General features: G+C 40.1%; 1 protein-coding gene across 3 annotated transcripts; it reads right to left on the bottom strand.

The window, feature by feature from the left end:
- Positions 1–1,881: 1,881 nt before the first annotated feature.
- Positions 1,882–24,201, bottom strand: GGPS1 (geranylgeranyl diphosphate synthase 1). Of its 3 annotated transcripts, none has more exons than XM_083856572.1 (4): positions 24,094–24,201; positions 19,545–19,637; positions 10,639–10,709; positions 1,882–7,020 (listed from the first exon to the last, which is right to left on the bottom strand). In XM_083856572.1, coding segments are annotated over exons 1-4 (927 nt in total). In that variant the 5' UTR covers positions 24,095–24,201; the 3' UTR covers positions 1,882–6,258. The 3 variants fall into 3 exon arrangements, with proteins under 3 accessions (XP_083712698.1, XP_083712699.1, XP_083712700.1); XM_083856573.1 differs by having other exon boundaries at positions 24,089–24,132; XM_083856574.1 differs by lacking the exons at positions 10,639–10,709; positions 24,094–24,201.
- Between the last annotated feature and the right edge of the window lie 371 nt (positions 24,202–24,572).

Genomic DNA, 24,572 nt, shown 5'->3' with positions numbered 1-24,572 from the left:
GAGGGTGTGCTTTACTGCTCTGCTGCTCCTCAAGGGGACAATCCAGCAAAGAACTCTCTAGCTTTATTTCATAGTCCTCCTTTGCCACAGGTAATGTGTTATTTCACACATAATAGAATTGGGGGAAAAAACAGATACCCTAGTCCTTCTTCCACACCCTTGGTGGTGTTGCTGCCTCATCTGGGTTCCTAAACCCACTCATCTCCCACAGAGGGCACTCTTGGAACAATCTGTTCCAGTTTCAAGCCACGTGGCTGAAGCTACACATGGATAGTGGTACAAGTGAGTGCAGTAAGCCCTCTTGCTCTCCTTTTCTGACTCTTCCCAAGGTCAAAGCTGAAAGCATCCTCCACTTTGTGTACTGCCTGACAAGAAAGATGCTGAAAACAAGAAAATACTTGTGATCTTTCTGACCCCAGCTATCCTTTTTTATCCCTGGACAGGTAATCCAGCCATTCTCAAAATCTACATGCACGTATTTAGTATTTCTAAAGTGATAATGAGAGTAGTATAACTTACTGCTTATTCTATTTCTTTGCACTTCTTGTTTCAGTGTTGTAATCAACAAGTAGCCATAGTTCATGATCTGTACTTGACAAGGACAATCCCAATGAAACAACTAGACCAATTTAACATTTTCACCTCATTGCCTCAAATTAGAACTTCAGCACTTTATAAGCACTTAAGTAAAAATGGATCTAGCTTCTGCATTTATTGAACATTCATGCTGTTAAGTGGAAAAGATAAGAGATTAGGTTTATAGCACAGCCTGTACGTTTCTGTGAATAGCAATGACAATTCCTCTGTATGGCTTTTACTTTGACCTGTACACTCCATCCCACCCCAAAAATAAAACAGTTAGCTACAGGTTCTTCAGGCAAAACCACAGAAAAACTACTGGAGTTAGTTCCATTCTTAATATACTAACTCTGCAATTATAGGAAATTCTACTTTTAAAGAACTTTGGGGTTTTTTACTTGCAAACCATTTTTTCCCCCTCCAGTCTCTTTACACGGGCTTGGTGTTAGCCTGCCTTTAATAACTTCAGTCAGTGAAAGGTTATGCCTTCCTCAGCCAACACAAGTTCTCTGTGGAGTAACACAGATTGTGAGAGAATAGGAGAGATAGGAGAGTTGTTATGTATTTCAAAATACATAAACAAAATGTATGCATTTGCCATTTTACAGACTTCAGTAATTTGTGAGTGATTAAGTAGCTCACATTATATGCTTTAGAAATAACAACTGAAACATTATGAAGAGAGTGAAAATTACCTACTGTGCTCAAGAGATGATGCAGCTGCATAACTGTCAGCATGTAATCCATATACCCAATGAGTAGAGCATTTTCCTGTTCAAAAGCAGAAAATTATCTATGATTTCCCTTCACCTCAGAGTGAATTTTCTACACAAATTCATGTCAGGTTGTGTAGTGCTTTCTCTGGAAGTGTCACGTTAGGCCTTCTTGGTGTATCTCCCATGGTTCTCTATGCTGTACTGAACAGATGATCAGTAAATGCCTTTTCAGTAGGTTAATTGAGAACTTCTTCCATAGGGCACACAGGTGAGGAACACTATCAGGGTTAATGTAGTTTAACTTACACCTTTATTAGAAGTTTTGCAGATTATATGCTTGAAGTGAGTTAATGAATCATGGATTATTCCTAGCCACACCTCAACAAGGTGCCTCTAAAGTAATTTTAAAATAAGTGTTGCAGAAAAGGTTGAACACTGATGCTCAGCTATGATAAAATTATTCAGGAAGGATGTTTATGTGAGGCAGCAATCAACTCAAATAGGCACATGGCAGATTATGCTTCCCTGACTTCAAAAACAGAAAAACTGTTAAGAGAAAGAAAAATACAGTAATCAAACAATGCACTCTGTTTTATCTGTACCTTTAATTAAAATCTTTAGATGATGTATGCAAGTTACATAAATAATTATCAGAATAAATAAATTTAACTTAAGTATCTCTCACAGTCTACTTGGAAAGCAAGAAGGGAAGCTTAGGGAAAAAACTAACCACATACTTTAGTTTTTCCTAACAAAGTCAAGTAAAACAAAGTGAAATTACATGAGGCAGCCTCGGGAGGCAAAAATGAGTTTTCTTATTCTCTCAGATCCTTTCCCTAGCCTTTGTCCACCTGCCAGCTCTGACATCCATCAGGCTCTTGCTGAGTGGGATAATTCATTAACCTGGACAAAAATTAACTTCTCTACCTCAGGGCTGGTGAATTAAGTTCATTCATAAAAAGACCTAACAGGCATTACCACCAAAGCAAAATGGATATTGAAAGCAAACAGGTAGGGCAAGGAAAGGAGCTCAAGCTACATGAGACAAATAATTTATGATCATATAAAATATTACAGGCCTTAGCTTCCTGGGAAAAAAAGTTTCAGATGTTTTGAGGTTGCAGAAAATCTTGGATTAATCCTGAATTACTTTTGTGAAGGCAAATGATGAGCCAAGATTCAACATTTCAAAAGCAGATCCAGACTATTATGTTCGTCCAGGATCAAAACCAAGTTTGATGGTATTATCTGTGCTTGGTATTAACAGCAGAATAGAAATATAGCTGAAAGAAGAATTACAATGAAAGTACTGAGCAAATAATACAAAGAACATAGTAAATACCAAACCTGAAATGTAAAATTATTTAAGATGGGACAAAGAAGAGCAACAGATGCCCATATGGCTCTGGCACATGAATAAAAGTCTGGCCCAATTCAGTGATAAAGGCATATTAAAGTTCAAACCAGTTTTACATGAGAAATGCAAACCCCCTCACAAACCCCGAATTTTTATACCTTGCTAGCATTTTAACAATAACCGAGGCAAACAGTCATTAATATAGGAAATTCCCACAGCATGTGCAGCCAGATGAGCAAAATTAACAAAAAAGCAGAAGCATGAAGAAATGTCAATTTCTTTCCCATTAACACTTCTATGCTGTTTGTATCAACAACTGGCTGATACATACAGAGTTGCTCTGAATGGGTTCCTGAACAGCCTGAGTTCAAAAGGAGAGGAGAAAGCTATCTCCTCAGGAAGATCTCGAAACAATGACTTTTCTTCATAATTGATGGGGTAAACATAAGCCTGTGAAAAAGCAAAGACAGATGTCCCATCCAATGGCTGGCTACTCTAAGACAGGTGACAGCATTCACTTACATCCAAGCAAGCACACGATCAGAAAACAGACTGAGGTAGCAGGGAATGCTCCAGACTGATGAATATTTGCATTTCTCCTAATGTGAACTGCAAGAACTGAACCCCCAAGAAATGCACTGATAACCTGATCAAAGTAGAACTTGTTGGCAATGGCAGGAAGATAAGGGGAATGGTTCTGGCTCAAAGGGACTGACATTAAAACCAGCATCCCCTTTGTCTCCCTGTGGGCATCTCCACTTGCAACTCAGATTGCCATTCTACAACAGTGCATATTTTATGAAGATCAGGAAAAATCCCTGCTCCCTGTGTTGTGGGAGGCACAGCAACAGAGGGGCACTTACACAACTACTTCTGCAGTCACAGGAACTCCCATGCTGCTTTAAAGAAGGGTTTTTCCTAACATTGTTTAACCTCAGGAGCCAATACCAGTAATAACATTGGAGAGTATTGATGAAAACGAACAGACTGATCTTATGGCACCAAATATGAAATCTACCTTGACTAAGGGGCATTGATACTACTGGCATTTAATACCTGAAGATGCTCTACCAGCTTAACAGATGAAGGAGAAATATCCCAACCTCTTCCAACTCCTGAATACATCAAGAAAAGCTCTCACAATCCTGTTTATCCTAACCAAAGTGAAGAGCAACAATGCTCTACCTTTTCAGATATACCTTCAGCATATGCTTTGAATACTGGCATCAAATGCCTTGAAGGCAGAAGAGTAAGACAGAGCTGCATGGATGGCCTCTTGTAACCTGGGAAAAGAAAGCTGGACCAACTTTTCCCTTGCCCATTTGTGGTTTAAAAGGTCTGCAACTGGAAAACAATCCATGTACCTACTCCTAATGAAGGCACACGCTACAAGATACAGAATTAGAATAAATTCTGGGGTGAGTTGCCAAAATGAAACAAAGGAGTGATGACATAGCAGAAATCTCAGATGGTACAAAAGCTTTACACAAAAAGTAAGAAAAACTACTTCATTATGGAAGTTTGATTACACAGAACTGTTTACATCCAGCAACAGAACAGAAATGAAATGGCACTAAGTGCACTTTGCATTGTGTAGCAGTTACAATATCCTAACAGGCACAAGGATACATTTCACAGTAAGATTAGGAGATTCTCCTGACAACAGTAATCTTTTCAGTGCTTTCCCCTATTCAACATTGACTGCAACAGTGCTTAGGAACTCCCAAGACACAGCACAAAATAAATGTAATTTGCTGCAGATAGTATTTTCACATAACACATTAAAAATTTACAGGCTTACTAAGCACTGCAAGTTATGAAAAAGGAATTACAGTTCTCTTTCATTAACATTAAAGACACCTTTCACCAACTTTAAGCTATTCAGTCCTGGCAAGCAGGTCCATTCAGTGAAAAGCCTATTATTCTGTGTCTAATCAGACAAAGATTTCTCCTCAGCATGCAGATAAAAGGGATAGGCTATCATCCATAACTACATAATATTTCAGACTGAAAGCAGTCATCCTCAATTTTGTCATGTTTGATCACTTTCAGAAAGATATTAAGGCTGCCCAGGGAAGACATTACAGCAACCTTCTTCAGTTAGTTTTCTCAGTGGGCTGAGATCATAGCTCTCCCTGTTTTCCAGGTACAGTAAATGAACACCTGCACAAAACTACCGCTTAGACATCAGAAGCCAACTACCTCTGTCCCTTTCAGAGTATGCTTGAGCTAATGCCACAGCTTATAGCACCGGCCCTACCTTTGATCCAAACCACTACCTTGCTACCCCAAAGCAAAGCTTAATATACCTGTGAATACTAAAGGAACTGAACCTGATTAAAGCCAGCCCAAGGAAGAAAAAGCCAAACATCCCTGCTTACATTTTATTAACGCTTATATATATATATATATATATATATATGAGCAAAGAACTTTGTTATTTATCAGCCCCACCCCTAAATCTTGCTCTCCATCCTCGTTCTTATACCATATTTTGGTACGTCTATAATTTTAAAGCTCTATTTAAAGCAATTACCAAAACTGAAGTGGTATTCTAGCTTGTAAAACAAGATACTGTACTTTAACAAAAAATTTACAGCTCTTGTCTCTTTGGAGAGATATAGAACATGGCTCCAGACAGCGATTCAGAACAGGAATGAAATATGAATTATTAATAAAGTCTTGGAGAAGCCCCTCAATTATAAGCAGAGATTAAAGAGACCTGTACCAATTATGGTGTCCTGAAGTTACCTGGTGTGAATACCTTTCCATTTCTAATAGCAGCTCATTCTGTAGCTATTTACAGGTACATATATGAGCTCTAATGCATAGATTTAAGTTTCTGGCTACAGAATGTTTGACAGTTTCAAAATCTAAAACCAGGTGAGCAAAATTACTCCAGCAGAGCTGGAGTCAGCAGCAAATTTCCACTTTGCTGATGGGCTGAGATCTTTTCTCTACAGAACTTCAAAATTTTTATGAAGTCACAATTTCAGACTGAGCACATCTTATTTGCATATGAAATAATTATTTCATAATTCACATTCCCCTGCAAATATCCACAGAAGCCAGACAGGATATTCACCCTAGGACATAGTAAATGGATCCACCTGATATTCACAAGTGAAACTTAGAAACACCACAGAACAATTTTATGTGCATTGTGGTTGCAAGTACCTTCGTTTTTAAACACAGATTTTGGTTTACAAGAACATTGTAAATGTTAAAATGCACAATGGATACATGTCAACCTGATTTAATTTAACACAATTTTAACCAGAATCCTATCATAGCCTGGTTAGGGGCACAAGAGTTTTAGGTATGAAATAATGCCTGTGATTGTGTAAAGACTATTACATATAGATTCAAAACTCGTTTTAGTTCTAATACATCTGCTTTAACAAAACCAACCGTAGGCAGTTACAGTTAAGACTTTAGAGATAATAGGGTACATATTTCAAAACTCAATGACAAGTTATTTTTAACAGTAATTTCTGTAACATGGCTACAAGAGAAAGTTTTACATGAGAGTGATTATCACACCTCTCCATCTGGTTATTTTGCCATTTTCAAAAGAGTTTAAATCCACACCCAGAAGTTAATTTTTTAATTTTCAGTTTCTTTGAACATTTTGCTCAGCTGTTGAACTAGTGCTACAAGCTCAGGGTTTCCCCCAAGGGATTCAATTTGCTTATAGGCTTCAGATTCGAGCTCTTTCAATGTATTCCGAGTGTACTCAAAGGAACCGACATTTTCAAGGTAATGTACACAGTATTTTTTTATATCTATGTTCTCTGTCCTTTGACGTAAAATGTTTTGCACCTGAGTACTTTCAGGTCTTGACCAAATTGCATGAATGGTTGGGAATGAGAACTTGCCCTCAGTTAAGTCTTCACAAAAACTCTTGTTCTCACTATATTCTTTGGAGTGCAAGTTGGCATAGTCATCTCTTATTTGGAAGAAGAGACCAAGTGTGTTAAGAAGTGGCTTTAAGTCTTTTTTATAATTTGAGAACAGCTGCATGAGGCCTACAGCTAATCCGAAGAGCCCGCCTGTCTTCTGCAGCACCATCGCTCTATACTCTGCCTCTGTAGGACAGGTGTAAGTGTCCCTCCAGTAAATATCCAAGCCTTGACCTTTATGGAGCTCCAGAAGTTGACGGGTAAAAACTTTAACAGCATCTGGATGATCAAGGGTTAAAACCTTCTCTAAGCCAAGAAAATAAATATAATTAGCACAGTTGATTACAGATGGAATCCCATAGATACTGTGTGCCACTGGAAAGCCCCGCCGTAGCTTTGAGTTATCTTCAATATCATCCACAAGCAGGCTTGCATTGTGCAACATCTCCGTCACTTCAATGATAACCTATTACAAGAAGAGAAATTGTTAAGTCTGTTACTGTAATTTAACCGCATGTTTTGCAACACTGTACTTAAAATAGACAATGTTTTAAAGAACTACATTCTCTATCACTGAGCTTCCTCTTTAGACAACTTGCTTTTACTGTTAGTACAGATTTATGCTTCTCTTCACCATCCAGTTTGCTGTAAGTCCTAGATCACATAGTCTTGTGTTTAATGTTTTCAGATTCAAAGTTAACTTACTCCCTGAAGTGCTTCTACTTGCATGCTCCTCTTCATTGTTGCTACAGTTCTAAAACAAGCCATTGTCTAGGAGTCATGAAATAACTTATTAGAAATATGACTAGGGGAAAATAAAATAAACACAGTGTTTTGAAATGTTTAGATTTACAAAACTGAAACATCCCAAAGTCAGCTCTTGAGAGTGTCAGGTATCATCCATTATCACTTTTCTCTTGTGGAGTGCTCATCTTTCTTTTCCCACACTTCGTGTGGTTATATTCAGTACTGGGCTCTTAAAGGACAGACTATTCCCTCTGAAACATCATTTTTAAAATTCTTGGCAGAAAGAAAACAGCCACAATTTCTTTCAAGAAGCTTCCTACACACTGCTTGTATCACACACCACCTGAGGTATGCAATAAACAGTTCACACCATCAGGCTTGTAGCTGACTACATTTGAGTAGAATGGAACCTTAACAACTCAACAAAAAATGAAATCTTCACACTATATGCTGCTTTTATTCCACAGCTGCCACACTGGCAACAGGTATTCAGCAGCTGCTTAAATGGAAATAAATTTAAGCACGTAAAACTGCATACTGTATAAACTCACTGCAAAACACATCTGATTAAGATATGATTTTAGAGCTAATGAACCAATTACACTCGTTAGCTACAAACACTGCATTAAGTCGACATTCATCAAAACAACTGTGAAAAAATACTAAGACTGGCATACAATGGCAGCAAATATGGTCTGGTCCTATTTGGTGGGTGCTGTAGGACAAAATAAGGACTTTGCTGTAAGCATTTTCTCGAGCACCAAGCTGCCTGGTGTTCAGTGAACATTGTCCCAAAGATTAAAACTCAAACCCCAGGAATCTAATTCCTTTCCCAAGATACAACTGCAAGAACGACCTACTTAAACACTTAAGAAATCAAGGGATAGTGTATTTACTGAAGGCAACTTTACACACCTATTTGTATGAATATACTTTTGGTCCATTATCTCATTCTCAGCACTATCAGGAACGTCTCCCTGTGTTCTGTGAATTCACTGGATAAGCCTATTCTAGTATTTCTCTTACTAACCTATTTCATATCACTGTCAGTTCCATGACCTCTTGCAGCTTCCATACATAAGGTTTAAAGGAAAGTGTTTCCTTACTCTATGTTTCTATCAAATTAACTTCTGAAGTTAAGACAGTGTATAAAGTGTTTCAAAGGTGAAGGAAAGGAGTGAAACAGCTCAGATATCAGAAAAACCTCATTTTAGAAGACATCAGGAAGTAGCCTGAGAAAATGAAAAGACTGGTTTCCATAATGAAAGCTGAAGACAGAGTGAGATGTTTTCTTACAACCTACATCTATCTAATCAGTATCTGCTGCACTATCAGTCCAACACACAGGTTTCTTCCACCTCCTTATCTGCAATAGCTTTAAAATTTGCTTGACTCTTGCTAGGCCATTTCAGTGCCTTCAGAAAAAAAATCACGTGACAAACCCAGTGTTTTCTAATTCAACAAGTTGAAGTGTCTCAGTGCAGCACCAAAAGGGAACTAGAAATTCACTAAGTGTTGAGGGAAGAGATCACTTGGTTAGGGCAAAGGTGTAATAGTGGCAGTCAACAGTAAAGTAAGCTACCGAGGAACAGTAGCCTCAATTGTATCACCTAAATAAACTACACAAAGACAAATAATCTAAGGTAAGAAAAAAGTCCCAGAATGAGTGCCAGAATTCAGATTTTTAATAAATGAAATACAAATAGCTGGGAATTAATCAGGCTGTTAGACATGGGGGACACCTTATGAAGATCATGAGATGTCAAAAAAGATGACCAGAGATGGTCCTCCAGACTTCAGCCATCTTTAGTTATTAAAATTAGTACCAAAATACACAAAAGCTGTAATAACTGCATCATGAAGAAAACTAAAAGATGACAGGGTGTTGTTTTTTCCTGCCATTACAAACAAGTATTAAAGGAGACATTAAAGCACTGGTTTTCTTCATAAAGATAATCAAAACAAGAGGTTCAAGTTTTCAATAGCAGTTGCATGATCATCAGTTAAAAGTGACAGAACTGGTAACTTCTGTTCACACAGAGGCACTGCAGCTTTAGTTTACTATAGCAAAAATGGACCACACTGTCATGGGTGCCCAGCAAAAGGGCAGGAGGCAACAGTCAGACTGCAACATAAAAAAAGCTTAGTTGAATAGAATGGAAGGGCTTGTTATAATGAAAGGGGTTCAGCATGAAAAGACATGCCAGAGGAAGCTGCAGAAACTCCATCACTGTATTTTCAAAACTCAACAGGGCTCCCAGAAGCCTAAAGCAGCAACAGAGCAAGCTCTAAGTACAGGGTTGTCCTAGAAAACTTCCAGAGGCTTCCTCCAATCTGAATTCTGATCTGTGATAAATCTAAACTCATACATACAGCATACAGGTTGCTATATTTTATGTTTTATTTGGATGTTTGTCTGAGCACAAAGGGTAAGATGTGTCTAGCAGAAAGTCAGAATAAATTTTGCTACACAGTTACACAGACAGGCTGAAAAATAGAAGAGTTCCTAGATTATGAAATGCAGCCTCTTAAACCACTTTGCTACTTGAGAGCTATTAAGTGTCACTCTTAACCCACCCTAAAAATGACACCTTCACAAACCCTAAAGATACTTCTGCCAACAACTAATGAAATTAACAAAAGACCAGCTGGGTGTCAAAAGCCACAACCAATTATATTCACTCCTTACGCTGCCTTGGCAGAAAATATTTTGTACACTCTGTATGCAGTTTAGCAAAACTGGAGGCTAACGTAAAAAGGAGGATAAATTTTCATTTGAAAAGCCACAGTGTTTAAATATACAGCCATGGATCTTGCACACTTTGTCCAAGAGAAAAGGGAATGAGAACTCATAGATAATGCTTCTCAGAACGTAAGGGACTGCAGACTATACGATACATCCCTCTCAAGTTTAGGTTTGTAAAGTTGATTTAATTACTGTCTTTAATATTCTTGTATCAAAATCTCAAGATTTTATTTTCAAACACTATATTTGTGAAGTCTACAAGATAACTGTCTAGCTTTTTTTGTAAATTAATAAAAATTCAGTGTTAACAACTGAGTTATGTTAAGTGGGTAACAATGGTAAGTGTTTATCTAGAACTTCACAGGTTGAACACACTTGGAAAGGAGTAACTATTCTAGTAAGACATGGAAGCAATTTCTTTATTGCTGCATCACAGTAAAAGCTTTGCACTGAAGTTGTTTTCATGAAAATTCACTTTATATTCAGAAATTAGTTTAAGATTTCTGATCACTTATGCTATATAAGAGAATCATCTGTTACCAATGGTCTTGGAAGAAAGATAACAACCTTTTAAAAGTAATTAGCCAGTACCTGTATTTTATCTTCTGGGACATTCAGCCAGTGATTAAAGGCCTGTGACAGTTTGGTTCTCACTTGTTTACCTACAATAAAAATATTATAGACATTTATAAAAATAACAGAGTTTGTTATTAGGCACAACACTTTGTCTTAACAACTATAGCTGATTTGAGACCTGATTAGAAAAACTGATCAGTGTGACAACACAAAAGTGGAAAATATATCAGTGCATGGCTTGTTTCCTCATTGAATAAACATCAATTAGCAGCAGTTTCAGTTTTAAACACTTCACAGGAATATGTAAAGTACATATTTACAGGTTACTATATTTAGTTTCCACACTTTAATTAGTAAGGGATCCTGACTGACCATGTTGGTAGCCTGTACAGCTAGTTTGCAAGGCATGTTAAGTTTAAGATTAAAAAGTTTTTATTATGATTCACTATTAGTTGAAAGTATGGGTATTTGTTGAATATCTATTTCTCTCAATTTTTAGGTCTTTCTCCTGAAGTATTATTCTTCACTTGCTCCTGTAAATTTCTACTTCAATTGCTACTGTAAAACAGAAGAGTGACATTTCATATACTTACTAAAAAACTAAACAAAAACCTGAACAGAACATTCTGAACAGAATAGAACTTTCTAAGAATTCAGATATTTATCTTATACCAAATATATCTACCTACAAACAGGATTTGGTCTGCTTTGGTAAAATCTTGGTTGGAGCCAAGGAGTCACTCTGTTTCATAGGGTGACAATGGAAGACATGAAATGACCAAATTTAGTGTTAAAACCAGTTGTTCTGTTCAATCCAGATACTTTCCACGTGACAGAGTGAATTTTGATAGAAGCTAACGTGATGCCTATACGTTATTGATGTCTACTTTCCTCAGTAATTTCCTAGTTTTCATGTACAAATATCCATCCAGCATCTAGTCATGTTCAATATGAAATAAAGTCATCCCCTATCCACACTGAGACAATTCTGCCCTGAACTTTGAGAACCTCAGCTATGTACAATATCTTGGAATTACTGCAAGACAGGTTTACAAAAACAGCTCTGTATATGTAGCTCACATAAACAAGCATCTGGAAAAAGCTTTAAATAAACTTCAAAGCAGTGCAACTTAGACACCCATGGAAACCCAATTGCTTGACTCATGATGTACTGAGCCATAACTGAGATATTCTGCAATACTAGTCCTCATGTTGATAATTCCATCTTGCCCATAGCACCAAAGAAATGTCAATATTTGAATATCTCCCTAAGGCTTCTCTGTGACTGTGTAACCAGCATAGACAGAACAGAATAATAAGTATCAGTAAATTCACTCCCAGTGATAAACCCTGACAGAGGATTTTTCCCCTTCTAATTAAGTCACCACCAGGTAAGCAATATCTTTGCAGGTTGGGCTCTGTAGGAAGGGTGATAACCTTCCTCCTTGGATCAGAGGACTACACTTTTTGTCTCAGTTCTCAAAGATTTCCACTGCCTCCTGTCACCACCATCTTGTGGCTTGCACTAGACAAGATTAACAAAATGGTCCTTCTTTCCCCCCAGCCCTGCAGCTCTGTCCTCTGCTTCTGCCACATGTGAACAGCCATTCTTACCTGAACATACACTGCCATTGGCTTGTTTTCTCCATTTTTTGTTGTCTGTGCTCAGTTTTAAACAATAATAGTTTTCTGCGGAAGGGAAGGATTGTTTTGTCTCTCCTTGAGAATAACTGTTACAAATATCTGCCAAACTGTATGGCTTACCAGTTAAGGATTAACAAGTATTTCACCACATTCATAAAGAAAACCAGTCAGAGATAATATCACATTAAGGAACTCTACCTTACCTACAGCTGTTTATTCTCTTTTAAATTACTTGGATACAGACAACACCTGCTTTTTCTTTTCTTAATACTAGGCAGCTAATTCTGTTTTTCTGAATCTGTTTCCTAGAAAATACACTTAAAAGAATGTATGCTGGATGTTCAGCAACAAGCATTACTTCATCATGAGGAACTTGACTACTAGCATGCACTCTAAATGGATTATAACATGCACAAAGGATTAAGCCACTTCAGTTCCTTAGTACAGGCAGCATTTGAATTGTTAGACTTGTCTACCCTGACTAGCAAGGCTTCCTAGACACTGACTACTCAAAGCAAAAACACTACCTGTATAGTGAGACACTTATCTTTCCTTTCATAGATGCAGATTTGCTTCTAAAGAAACATTATTGCTACATAAATCCTATTTTATCTGACTCTGAAGTCACTCTTACCTGGTCTATGTGATAGTACAGCGATTTTCTGATTTATGTTTGCAGCCACATTGTGATGGCAAAAGACCAAACCCCTCCAATGCTGGTCTCTAAAGCCTGGATGCAGAAGATTCCATTCCTTGCCACACCCCTCCTCTCAAACCAGACAAGACAACAATACAGGGACACTAGGACAAAATTAAAAGGAGCACTGCCAGAATTATCCAGTTTCTTCACTGTCACATTTCACTACTCTGTGAATTATTCTAAGCAGGCTATTGTGAAATTGAAGAATAGAGGTCTAACATCCAAAATTAGAAGTTCTACCTAGTGTATAGAGCTATAATAATAGACATTACTGCACCAACCTTTTATCAAAGCTCCGCTAAATGCATTTGGTTTAATCTGTCTAAGATCCCAAATTATTACCCAAATCAAACAGCAACTATGGAAAACTTTTCTTCTAAGCAATGCTGGATGGAAAAGGTGAGAAAAATAGACAGAAATTCTTTCTACAGCTAAGAATGTTAAAGCTTTATCCTCAAAGCAAATATCAAGTTAGATTAAAGATGCTGTACTGAGGACATTTCCTCCTCTTCAGATGAGATGCTTCTCATCTAAAGGAAAAAAAAAAAAAAAAAGAAAAAAAAAAAAAAAAGGAAAAAATCAGCCAACTTACTCTTTATATACACACTTGTTCTTGTGACAGGGCAGAGACTCAAAAACTGCAGACCTCTATTCTGGACAGGCTCCTGGTTAGTATTGCTTCCCTCTTGCTGTATTAAAGCAACCACAAATTATGCCCTTAAGGCAGCACCCCACTTACTGAGAGGGTACATGAAAGGGCTGGAACAGCATGGGAAAGAGCAGAGGGACTATTAACCTAGCCCCCATTACAGCTAATTCAACCCATTAGCCCAGCAGAGAACACAGCTTTTTGCTAGGTTAGCTTTCTGCCAGCTTTATGTACTGAGTCAGCTTATGCAGTAGATCTGCCACAATCAGTACAGAGTGAGCAGGAGATACTGAGCATCAGGGGAAGGGACATTGCCCTCCTGGAGAAAGAAAGCTCTTGTATTAACTCAGCTGTATTGTACACTAGCACGTTTAGCTGCATCCTCTCATGGATTAAAACTAAATGGATAATGTCTTCAAGCAGCTATGAGAACACTACAAACAGCAGAAGTGAACTGCAGGAAGACATGCAGAGAGCAGGCACATGCAGTTTTAACATGGGCAGCCACAACATGTGCATGACTTAAGTCACTGATGCAATTCTCTAGCATAACTCCTCTGCTCTAAACAGGGTTAACTACTCCAGGGTTGAGATCCTGATTTTTGCTTTGTTCCTTCTCACAGTCCTGAATGCCACTATTTCATGGTCATTGCAACTAAGGTTGCCTCCAGTCTTAATGACCTAACCAACTCTCCTTTTTTTTTTTTTTTTTTTTTAAGTGGAAGTCCATCATAATACCTTCCTATATCAGCTCCTTGATCACCTGTATTAACAAGAGGTCATCAATTCATTTCAGAAACCTCCTGGATGGCCCATGTCCTGTGAAACTTGTTCCACCACACTGTGAGGTAACTGAAGTCTCTCATAAGAATCAGCCCCTGTAAACATGAAGCATTTTGCAGTTGTCTGAAGGTCTCGTCTGTTTCTTTCTGCTTAGGGGGCCAACACCCACTATAAAGTCACCCCTATTGATCTCTCCTCTAACTTTAACCCATAAGCTCTCAACAGGCTCATCTCACTAAAGATAGAACTCTATCCAGTTCAATTGCTCTTTCATACAAAATGCAACTCCCATTCCTCGCTACCCCAGATTGTCTTCTTATATCATCCATCCACTGCAGCACTCTAGCTGTGTGTTTATACCACAAAAAAAAAAAAAAAAAAAAAAAAAAAAAAAAAAAGTTGCCCTACAGCCACATGCAAAACTCTACCTCCTCCCTTTTATTTCCAATAATATATGCATCTGTATCAAGGCACTTCAATCCAATCCTGCAGATCCCCAGAAAAAGCAAGAGCTTCCCCTATCAAGTTCTATTTGTACTTCCTTGTTGGAGTGCTGGGATGATTTGCCTTCAGATCCGATCTGTAGACTAAGTGTCTTGTTCAAATCAGCCTATACAGATATGAAAATACTTTGTTTGCAAGTTCACTAATTCCTTACTTGACTGCATGTAGTAATTTTCTTTTATTATCATTTCTACTTTTGCCCTGACTTGGACAGGTGGATGCTATCTCCTCCTTGTAGTCCTTGACCTACAAAGGAGGTCTCAAGGCCTAAGGTGCCAAAGCTCTGAAACTAACTTGCTGTTGAGAGGCAGTATCTGTTTATTCCTCCTGATGGTGAGGAGATTGAGGATCATAAAGAAGATCCACCTGGCCTCCTGTGCCCTTGGTCCTTATTCCAAAGGTCACATAGTCTTGCTTGATAAGGTTCAGGCACCCCCTTACTAAATGATTAGTGTTCAGGTAGAAGGGCTGTAATGTTAAGTATTTTAAAGGTGAAACACACCTTGGCAATCCTTCCCTCACATCCCTATCAGGGGATATCCAGAAGCAGCAAACCTCCCTAACACAAAATCACATGTGGAAGCCTCTATTCCCTACAGGAGTCAGGCTCTCCACTCTCTGCTCAGTCTCATCACTTGCTGCTGCCCCAGGTGCTGTTCTGATGCTTTGTTGTACAAAACCATAGAATCACTTAGATTACAAAAGGCCTATAAAGAGCTTCCAGCCATTTGTCTTCTTTCAGTGCACTGAACGTATCTGGAAATTGCACCTCTGCTCAAGGAACAGGAATCTTTCTCTTGGTGTCAGAGGCCACGAGCCTTCACCATTGCAGGAGTATCCATCTCCCAACCTGATATGCACAGACTATTTCTGCCCCCCATCAATATACCTGGAGGTTTCAGATTCTTGAATCTGTAAAATCTTGTAACTTTTTGTTAATTCTCTGCTGTGCTGACCTCCTTCCACTATTCCTTTGCTTGGCGACACAGGCTTTCCACAACTACACACCTTTAGGAGCAGGGACACCACTTGCTTTTGGCTAGTGGGTGCCCCCAGGCATCCCTGCAGCTCACAATCTAGAGAGGTGCAGCCTCCCTCAGGAGCTTGGCCCAAGTGGAGGCCTCTGATGTGCCAAGTCTGGTTGTGCCAGTGGTAGGGATCATGGCCTGTGGTGCTCCACTCCTTCGCCAGACTGATCAAGTTCAACAACCCAGCAGAAAAAGCTGAACAACAAAGCCAGTCTGGACTGTTTAGCTTGCTAAACAAGACCAGGAAAAACTGCAGCCAAGACCAGCAGGACAGGAATGGGGAGATGCACAGTCATGAATGGGATCAGAAACTGCCCCTTTCAACAGCAAGCTATTAACTGTATCAGTTTTATGACAACTGGAATTCCATGTACTCCTTAGTGCTGCAAAATCAGCTACTGCTGTTAACTCAAACTCTCAAAACTAAAAGATTCACCATGTGTGTGAATCAAGCAATTTTTGAGACAAACCATAACAGAATCTATGAAAGTCAGTCCTGCACTTTATGATACTAAGTGGCAGAATACCAGATTAAGCAGAACATCACCAAAAATTAGTATGGCAATGTGCACTACAATGAGGTTTTACAAGAAGTTTCAGAATCTGTGTTCTTCTCCTAAGCAATAATTTCTGCTCAAGCAGGAATAAATATTAATTACCATACTAAACATTAATTACTATATTAGCAGTTAAAATAGTGGCATACTAAGAATACCCTAAGCCTAGTAGCTTCCCTATCCCAGCGCTGTTTGGAGTTAAAGAAATATACAAGATAACTTTAAGTATCACCCCAAGACTGTTACCATTAAAAGTCTTATTTCGGCAAAGGGAAGCAGAGTAATGAATTCCCTCTACTGAGAAGTCAATCCTTAGCAGTTATAAAAATTTGTGTTCTTATACTACTGACAACATTAGCAGGCTTTTTGCCTTCCCTGCTACCAGCCTTAATACAGTCACACAATCCCTTTTTATGCAAACAAACTTTGATATGTATCTAAATTCATTCAACCCTAGGTTACTAAACTGCTTGAAGAGTTTAACTAGCCTTACAAGACAAGGAACTGGACTACTGTAGAGCCATAGTGTACATATTTGACACCCAGCCAAGCTTTTTGCAAAGCCCCTCAGAGCTCAAACTGATCCAACACAGAAACAGCTTCTTCTCTCTATTGTTGTGTCTGCTCACTAACAAGACAAGAGATTAACCAGGCAAGTTTTTAACAGGTTAAGTGATTGATGCTACCTAATAATTTGATTAGCAGGCTGAGAACTGGCACAAGTTAAGCAGCAGGAGAATACTGCCAGAAGCTAAGAGGATGGAATGAAACTGCCTCTTTCAACAAGAGCCTGTTGGATTAGCTCAGGCATCTCATTTGAGCTCTATTCTAAATAGAAACAGCATCTATAACTCCATTTTTTCCACCCTTACTGAGCACTAGTACTCATCCTGACTCCAAGACTCATGTAACTGGCTCCTACTGATCTGTACTTGGCATAGCTGACCTTAGGCAAAGCTAGAGTTTCAAACACAGTTTATTTATGATTGCTATCACTGCTTCACCTGTTACTCAGTACAAGGTTCCCCCAGGTACAGCACTTTCACCTGTCTACTAAAGAGAAGTTTTCTCTTTTGAGTCACACCACCACTACTGTATAGAGCGCAGTGTATCTTGTCTCTCACCTTCCCCAAAACATACACTAAAATAACAAGTCAACATGGCAAATTGGACTATCAGATCTATGATACATCCATTTATGATACTTTAGCAGGACAGGATATAAAACACAGAAGACTGCCAGTGAGTGCAGTGTTACATAAGCCACCAGTACAGAGTTATTACAATTGAACTCACAAAGTAAAGGAATTTAGCCACAGGAATCAAGGTGGGAGGTTAAACGTGTATTCTAGATGCATCATTAAAAGTGAAAGGTAACTGAAGAGCTATTAATCAAGCACTTTCGCCTATAGAAGAATTTTTTAGGCACTTTTTGGTTGTTGTATATTTCCTACTAGCAAGCTGAGCTTTTCTTCCTGGAATCTGTAACAGCTTCAAAAGTAATTAGGAGCTAAAGATGCAGAGGTGCTACAGCATTCCTTGGTTAATGAGATAATCTAATCAAATTAAAAGTATACTTAAAGATGATGTTAGAGGAGAGCAAATTTCTTCAGGACTTAGAAAGCTCCCTGTAACATCTTAGACTCATTCTCAAGGTAGTTCTCTAGAAAGACCACCACCAAGTTCAACATAGCCAAAAGGAATAATGAGGAAATGGGAAACAAGCCCTCTGGCATTAAAAAGGCATGCAACTGCCAGATTCTTTCCTTTTTTTAGTTTTCAACTTAATGCTAACTGCCAAGTCAAATGAAATCACTAATGTTGGCAAGAAAATCCTGGATATTTGTAGAGGTTAATAATGAAATTCATTACATACAGGTATAATGAATTAGGACTCAGAGGACCCACCCTACTGATGAACAGCTCTTGTTACAGATGTGCAAAAGCCACTTAGTACTCTGCCTGTGATTTGTAATGCTACTTGTCTAGGCAGAAAGTCTTCTATCCTGGGCAGATATAATTTTGATCAGAAGTATTTCCTTAATATTTACCCAAATTTTCTATCTTCCTTAACTCCTTCAGCATGCAATATAAGCTGGATGGAGGACAACCAGGCAATTATGCAGCAGTGCCAATGACAAAGTTGTTCTGCCACTTTTGTAATTTTTACAAAATTAGTCACTTTGGTAGCCTGCATGGTCCTTCTCACACTTTAGGTGTACAAAGGAAAGTCACAGAAATCTGATTATTTAATCAGAGGGGCTTCCAAGGAGCACATCCATACAGTAAGTTTGCTTTCAAACTGCCTCCTGAATTGTACTATACTGGTCAAGACTGAAAACTCCATCTGAACGTATTGCTGGTGACCTGGTACTACACAGGGACTGGCTGAACCTCTGACAGGTGAAGCAAGTCATGAAAATGGACAGCTGAAATTTGCCATAGGAGCACCTGTCTCTACACACACCAAGGAGAATAAATTACACAGGAGGATAAACAGGCTAATAAAACCCCCAAAACCAACCCAAAACAAAACCAAACTGAAAAAAACCCAACAAAACACTCCCAAAGACCCCCTAACCAAACAAAAACCCCTCAAACAACACCCCCTCCCCCTTCAAACAAAACAAACCCCACAACCCACTGAGTTCAGAATAGCAAGCAAGTAAAGAACAAAACATTTTCAGCCCTGAGTTTAAAACCAGGATTAAGTCTTCAGTACTTGCCCTTATCAGTTTTTAAAAGCAGTAAGTCGGCTACTCTAGGGAACAGAGTAACTGCAATATTACTTAGTACAACTGCAATATTAATATGGCAACATTACTACAGACACAAGAGCTATTGTGGTTCCATAAGAGGAAAAAAAAAAAAAAAAGGTGTTTCCATAAGAGGAAGAAAATAACAAGTAAAAGTGGAACACTGGAACATGTTACTTTTTATTATTCTTAAACCCACAAATAAAGAATGGAAAAACTTCTTGGCTTATACTTCCCATGACAAAAGTTGCTATAAAAACAATTTTGATATTTAAAACAACACAGTATAAAGAAACTTGCCTGGTAGTTGAAGCAAATACTGGTATGGCTCTAGGATTCTTTTAGATGTTTCATCCATCTCATCCATTTCTTTATTTCCTAAGATGTAGTTCACTGTTAAAGAAAGTGTTATTAGCACTATTCAGATTTAAAAATACGGAAGCAAACAGTAGATGCATACAACTAAAATGTCAGCTGACTTACAAGTTAGGTGTAAATATTCCAATTTTGCACATGACACCTTCAGTATATAAAAGGTTTCCAGATGTCATTTACCAAAGAAGCATATAATACAGGCTAAGTACAGTTTTCTTTAATTATTCATTAAGTTTAAGCCAACTCCTAGACTTTGTTTACTTTTTTGTACATAGTATATAGCAGACTGCTTAGGTGAAGTATTTAAAACTCTACCATTCACAACAGTGAAGCTCCACTGCAAGTCTTTAAAGACACTGATACAAAACCCCACATACAAAACCTCACACGACTTATCTGATTAGATCTCCCTAAATGCTTTCTCCAAACATTAGACATTCCAAAAGTGGAAATGTCTAAGAGCAGAAAATACACCTCAGATCAAGGCAACCTAAGGAAATAGAATACTAGCTTCAGTCTTTTGATATAATTCCTCAATCTTTTGTTGAAAGTCAAAATAGAAATATATCATTTTCCTACCACTGTTCAAGCACACAGACAGCTCTACACACTTTCCCATATGCCATAAATGTAACAGACTCTTATGAATAATCTTTTAGGATCCAGGGCCTACAGAGCACAACAATCTTCTATTGATTAGCTTCAATTCACATATTTTTGGTCACCTCCATTTTTTTTTCAGATTGTTTTATGTGATAGATTTGCTATCCTTTCACCTCTAGCCTTTCTTGCTGCACTGCAGATGCAGCAACTCAAAACAATTCCTCTCAAGTAGTTTTAAGACAGGAACTGCAGCAGTAGCATAAAGTCTCAGACTACTTCAACGTCACTTCTCAGATACTCTGCTAGTATCCTGCAAAGGATTTATTTCTTTCCTCCTGGAGCAAGCAAATAATTATGCAAATTAATGTCCCAATTTTGGCTAGAATAGAGCTAATTTTCTTCCTAGTAGCTGATACAGTGCTGTGTTTTGGACTCAGTGTGAGAATACTATTGATAACACACTAATGTTTCAGCTTTTACTAAGAAATGCTCATTGTAAGTGAAGAACATTTCAGTTTCCCAAGCTCTGCCAGGGAGCAGGTGCATAAATAGTTGGGAGAGTACAGCTCAATCACTTCCTGTCTATTCCCATTCCTCCCTTCCACACCCACAAGCACTTGCAGCAGTCTGGACTTGGGGAACTGGTCTGTGTTAATAACTATTTTTCCAAGTTTAGGTTTAGATCAATTCCTTTATTTGCTTCACTGTGTGTATTCATCAAATGTATTGGCACTTCAGGGGCACAAAAGGCTATTTGACCAAATACAGTTGTCAACAAAATGCTCATAAGATGGCACCTTTTGGGAAAGCTCCACATAGTTTCTTGGCAGTGAAGCTGTGATAAGAAGTACAGCCTTTCCACCCTACCCATGATGTGCCAGCACAACTAGTGGTCAGGCCATGCACTAATCAAAGTCAGATTTGACACCTTTGACTCCTTATTTTATTGCCAGCTTGTTGTTGTAACTGAAGTGCTTTCAGCCAGCACTGCCACTGAGAGTCAGCTGTCAAGCTCTACCCCTACGTATAAAGTCTCAAAGGACGTCAGCGAGGAGGTAAAATCAAAGATTTTCAGAGCCTACCCCCAGATGTTTTAAGCAGAAAGAATCTGGTAGAGATAGATCTAAGGATATACTATCAACCTAACAATTCCCCTGTGACTATTATTTGTCAAAAAGCCACACAGACGGTGACAGAATTGAAAGCACATCACCATCCAGCTAGGCTGAGATGTGTTAGGATTGGAAGTGCTCTCCTATAAAAGTTCCTGATTAGAAGTAAATGTTAAAGCTCTTCCTCTTCCCTTAGGGAATTAGTCTCACTCATCTGTAAGGCAGTAAGCCAATATTCAGAATCCCCAACTAACATGAAATTCGTTAGTGTTGTACAGTACCAACCTAAGTATTTGCATCTTTCTGCACAAAACTAAAAGGTGCTCACCTAAAAAACTGCTTATCAGCAGAAAATTAGCCACGTACTTCTGTCAGAAGTACCGAGATTCTTTCTTTTTTCTTTTAATAAAAGCAAGGCAAAAAAGATCTTGTGAACAAAAGTAACTCATCTCAAACTAATATAATTAAAATTTTCTATACTACTATTCTAGCATTAAATGAAATTTTAGGTAAATCCCCACCAAGGAAAAAAGAAAAGTCTGATTATTCATCAGCTACACATATAACACACCCACTGGCACATAAACAGTGAACAGAACCTCCCTCAAACTTGTACATAGAAAGGGGCACTTGATAAAGAAACAAGCAAATTAAATTCATTTCAAAAGCCTCTAAACAAAAATACCATGATACCAGATTCGTAATCTGCTCTTTGCACAAAACTATCACATAGGGCACATTGGGAAATGCTTGATGTTGAGGGTTTCCTGCCGAGGTGACTGACCGATTTGTGATGGAAGTTACACTGTTGCACTGACAAAGACTTCTCAGTGATTTAGACAAGATCTCAAGTCATCATCTTCCAATAAAAAGTAAAAGCCAGCAGTTCAACAATAAATGAAAGGGAATGCAAAGCCTTTCGTTAGTGAAAGTGAAAGAATTGATTACATCTATGCTTATTCCTAGGATTAAAGCAGTCAAGGCCATTTTACCTTTAAACCAGCTCACAAACTTGCTGCATTTCAATTCATATGCATGACAAAGTTAATTTTCCAGTTATTTCTCACTATCTTCACATAGGCATAAAGAACAGCCACACACAACAGAGAGCCCAAACAGCTGCCTTTTGGACTGCATCAAACCTTATCTCCGATGAGCTCTCTGAAAACACACACCACACTAGGATAAGATGCTGATGTGGGCCTCCATAATGTGGAACTACTCTAAAGCTGTGATCTGTATCTAGGACCTTTCTAGAGAGGATGAAAGTTGACAATTAATGATGATTAATTCTAGGTCAAATGTCAAGAAAAAGTTTCCCTTTGGAACTTTCCAAAACAGCTTCTCATGCTATCCTGTTCCATCCAACTCTGCAGAACCTTCTTCCCCTCCTCCCAGACAGGGGGAATGTAATAGTCTGGAATAGTCCAGGCTAAATAAACAGACGGTATTTTAAAAAGTATCATCATCTCAGGGGCTGCAGTCATAGTGCAATTACAGAGAAAATAAAAGACAACTACCAAAGAAGCAGAGAGCTGCAGTATAAAATGAACCATTCAGAAAGTTCTCAAATCAGCTCAATCACAGAATTCAGTGCACTGAGACATTGGCTTCGCTGTGACCAGAGAGGGGTAAGAAGCCTCAGAGAGGGGGAGCGGGCAGGAGTGAGAAGGAGAGTTTCAAAAGGAATACAAAGGAAACATAGTGAATATGTATTGTTTCAAACAGAGACTACCAGAAGTCTTAATCCAAATACAACCGGGACACCAGTCCACATTCCCATTCTAATGAGCAGCGTGGTGTTTATAACCTCTCCCGGGCCGACACCGAACAACAAACACCTCGCTTTCAGGCTGCAGGCGGGCAGGCTTCCCGCAGGTGGACGGACAGTCACAGAGCACACATTTTCCCCCAAGATGCAGCGAAGCAAACAACAGCTTTCCATCGCCGCCACTCCAACACTATCGCCAGGACGGCATGAGCACACTGCCCCTGGGATCGTGGTTCCATTCTGATGGGATTTCCATGTAAAACTGAGCACGGGGGCTGCAGAAGGCAGACAGCAATACCTGGGCAGCCCCGCGGGCAGCCGGGGAGGGTCTCTGAGCCGCGGGCTGACCCCGAGACAGGAGATGAGTCGGCAAAACCCGCGACCGCAGCTGGAGCGCTGCATAACGCGGATAAAACTCACATTTCACAGAACACGAAGTGCTGCCGCTCTGTCTGCAGCTGCCAAACTCCCGCCACAAGCGGACCGAGGGAAATACAGTTAATTTTTTGCGGAGTTCAACAGGACAGGCGCAGCCTCCTCAGCCACCTCCAGAACCGCAGGGCGAGCGGGCCCGGCTCCTCAGCGCCATTTTAGGAGATGGAGAGCCGAGGACGCATCGCTCCCCCCGCCCGCCGTCCACCCCCATTTTCTGATCGGCGCTGCCGGGCTCGGCCGCCAGGGAGGGCCCGGAAAGCACCGCCCGCCGCCAGCGAGCGCAGCCCGGCCCGGAGCTCTGTCAGTCACTCCGCCCGCCCCGGCCACGGCCGGCACCGCCCAGCGCCACCGGGGCCCCTTTCCCCGGCCCTTTCCCGGGACGCCCGCTGGCCCCCCTGGGCGGGGCGGGGCGGCCGCAGGACCCGCTCCCCCACAGCCGGGCTCAGACCGGCCCCTCCGAGCGGGGCGCCCCGTCTCTCTTCGCCGCCTGGACCCCAGAGCGCCCCGCCAGCCACAGGCAGTTAACAGGGCAGGCGACCTCACCTCACCTCACTTCGCCTCGCCTCGCCTCCCCGCCACCTCCTCCGCCGCCGCCGGAGCTGCGCCCCCGAGCAGCCGCCGCTCCGAGAGTGGCGGCGCTGGCGGCGGCAGAGCCCAGAGCGAGAGCACCGCCCCCTTCCTTCCTTCCGCCCCGCCGGGCGCCACCTTCCCCTCCTGGGGGGAAAATGCGCCACCGAGCGCCCCCCGCGCATGCGCGGACCCCGCCCCCTCGGCTCGTTAACATTAGCCAGAGGGCCCTGCCCCCTGCGCGCGATGCATTTTGGGAGTTGTAGTCCGCTGAGCCAAGGAGAGCGGCTTGCCGGAAATGCTGCGAGCAGAGAGCAAGAACAGCGTTCCCCATGAGCACCCTCGGCGCCGAGTCTCAGTTTCCATAGAAGTGGAGAAGAATGATGTCAGTATTTCCGACGCGAAGGCCAATGGGACCGCGGAGTGGGCGGGCCTTGCGGAACACGGCCCAATGGGGGCGGTGGA

This window comes from Zosterops lateralis (assembly GCF_965231275.1).
Source record: "Zosterops lateralis genome assembly, chromosome: 3".
Lineage (NCBI taxonomy): Eukaryota > Metazoa > Chordata > Aves > Passeriformes > Zosteropidae > Zosterops > Zosterops lateralis.
This window is presented reverse-complemented; position numbering and strand designations above follow the sequence as displayed.

What these genes read in the sequence shown, in the direction of transcription:
- GGPS1 (XM_083856572.1), bottom strand. An exon ending in GTATTTGCTTCAACTACCAG is followed by an intron (nt 10,710 to 19,544) that starts GCAAGTTTCTTT and finishes TTTTTATTGTAG; the next exon opens with GTAAACAAGTGAGAACCAAA. An exon ending in TCCCAGAAGATAAAATACAG is followed by an intron (nt 7,021 to 10,638) that starts GTACTGGCTAAT and finishes TTCTTGTAATAG; the next exon opens with GTTATCATTGAAGTGACGGA.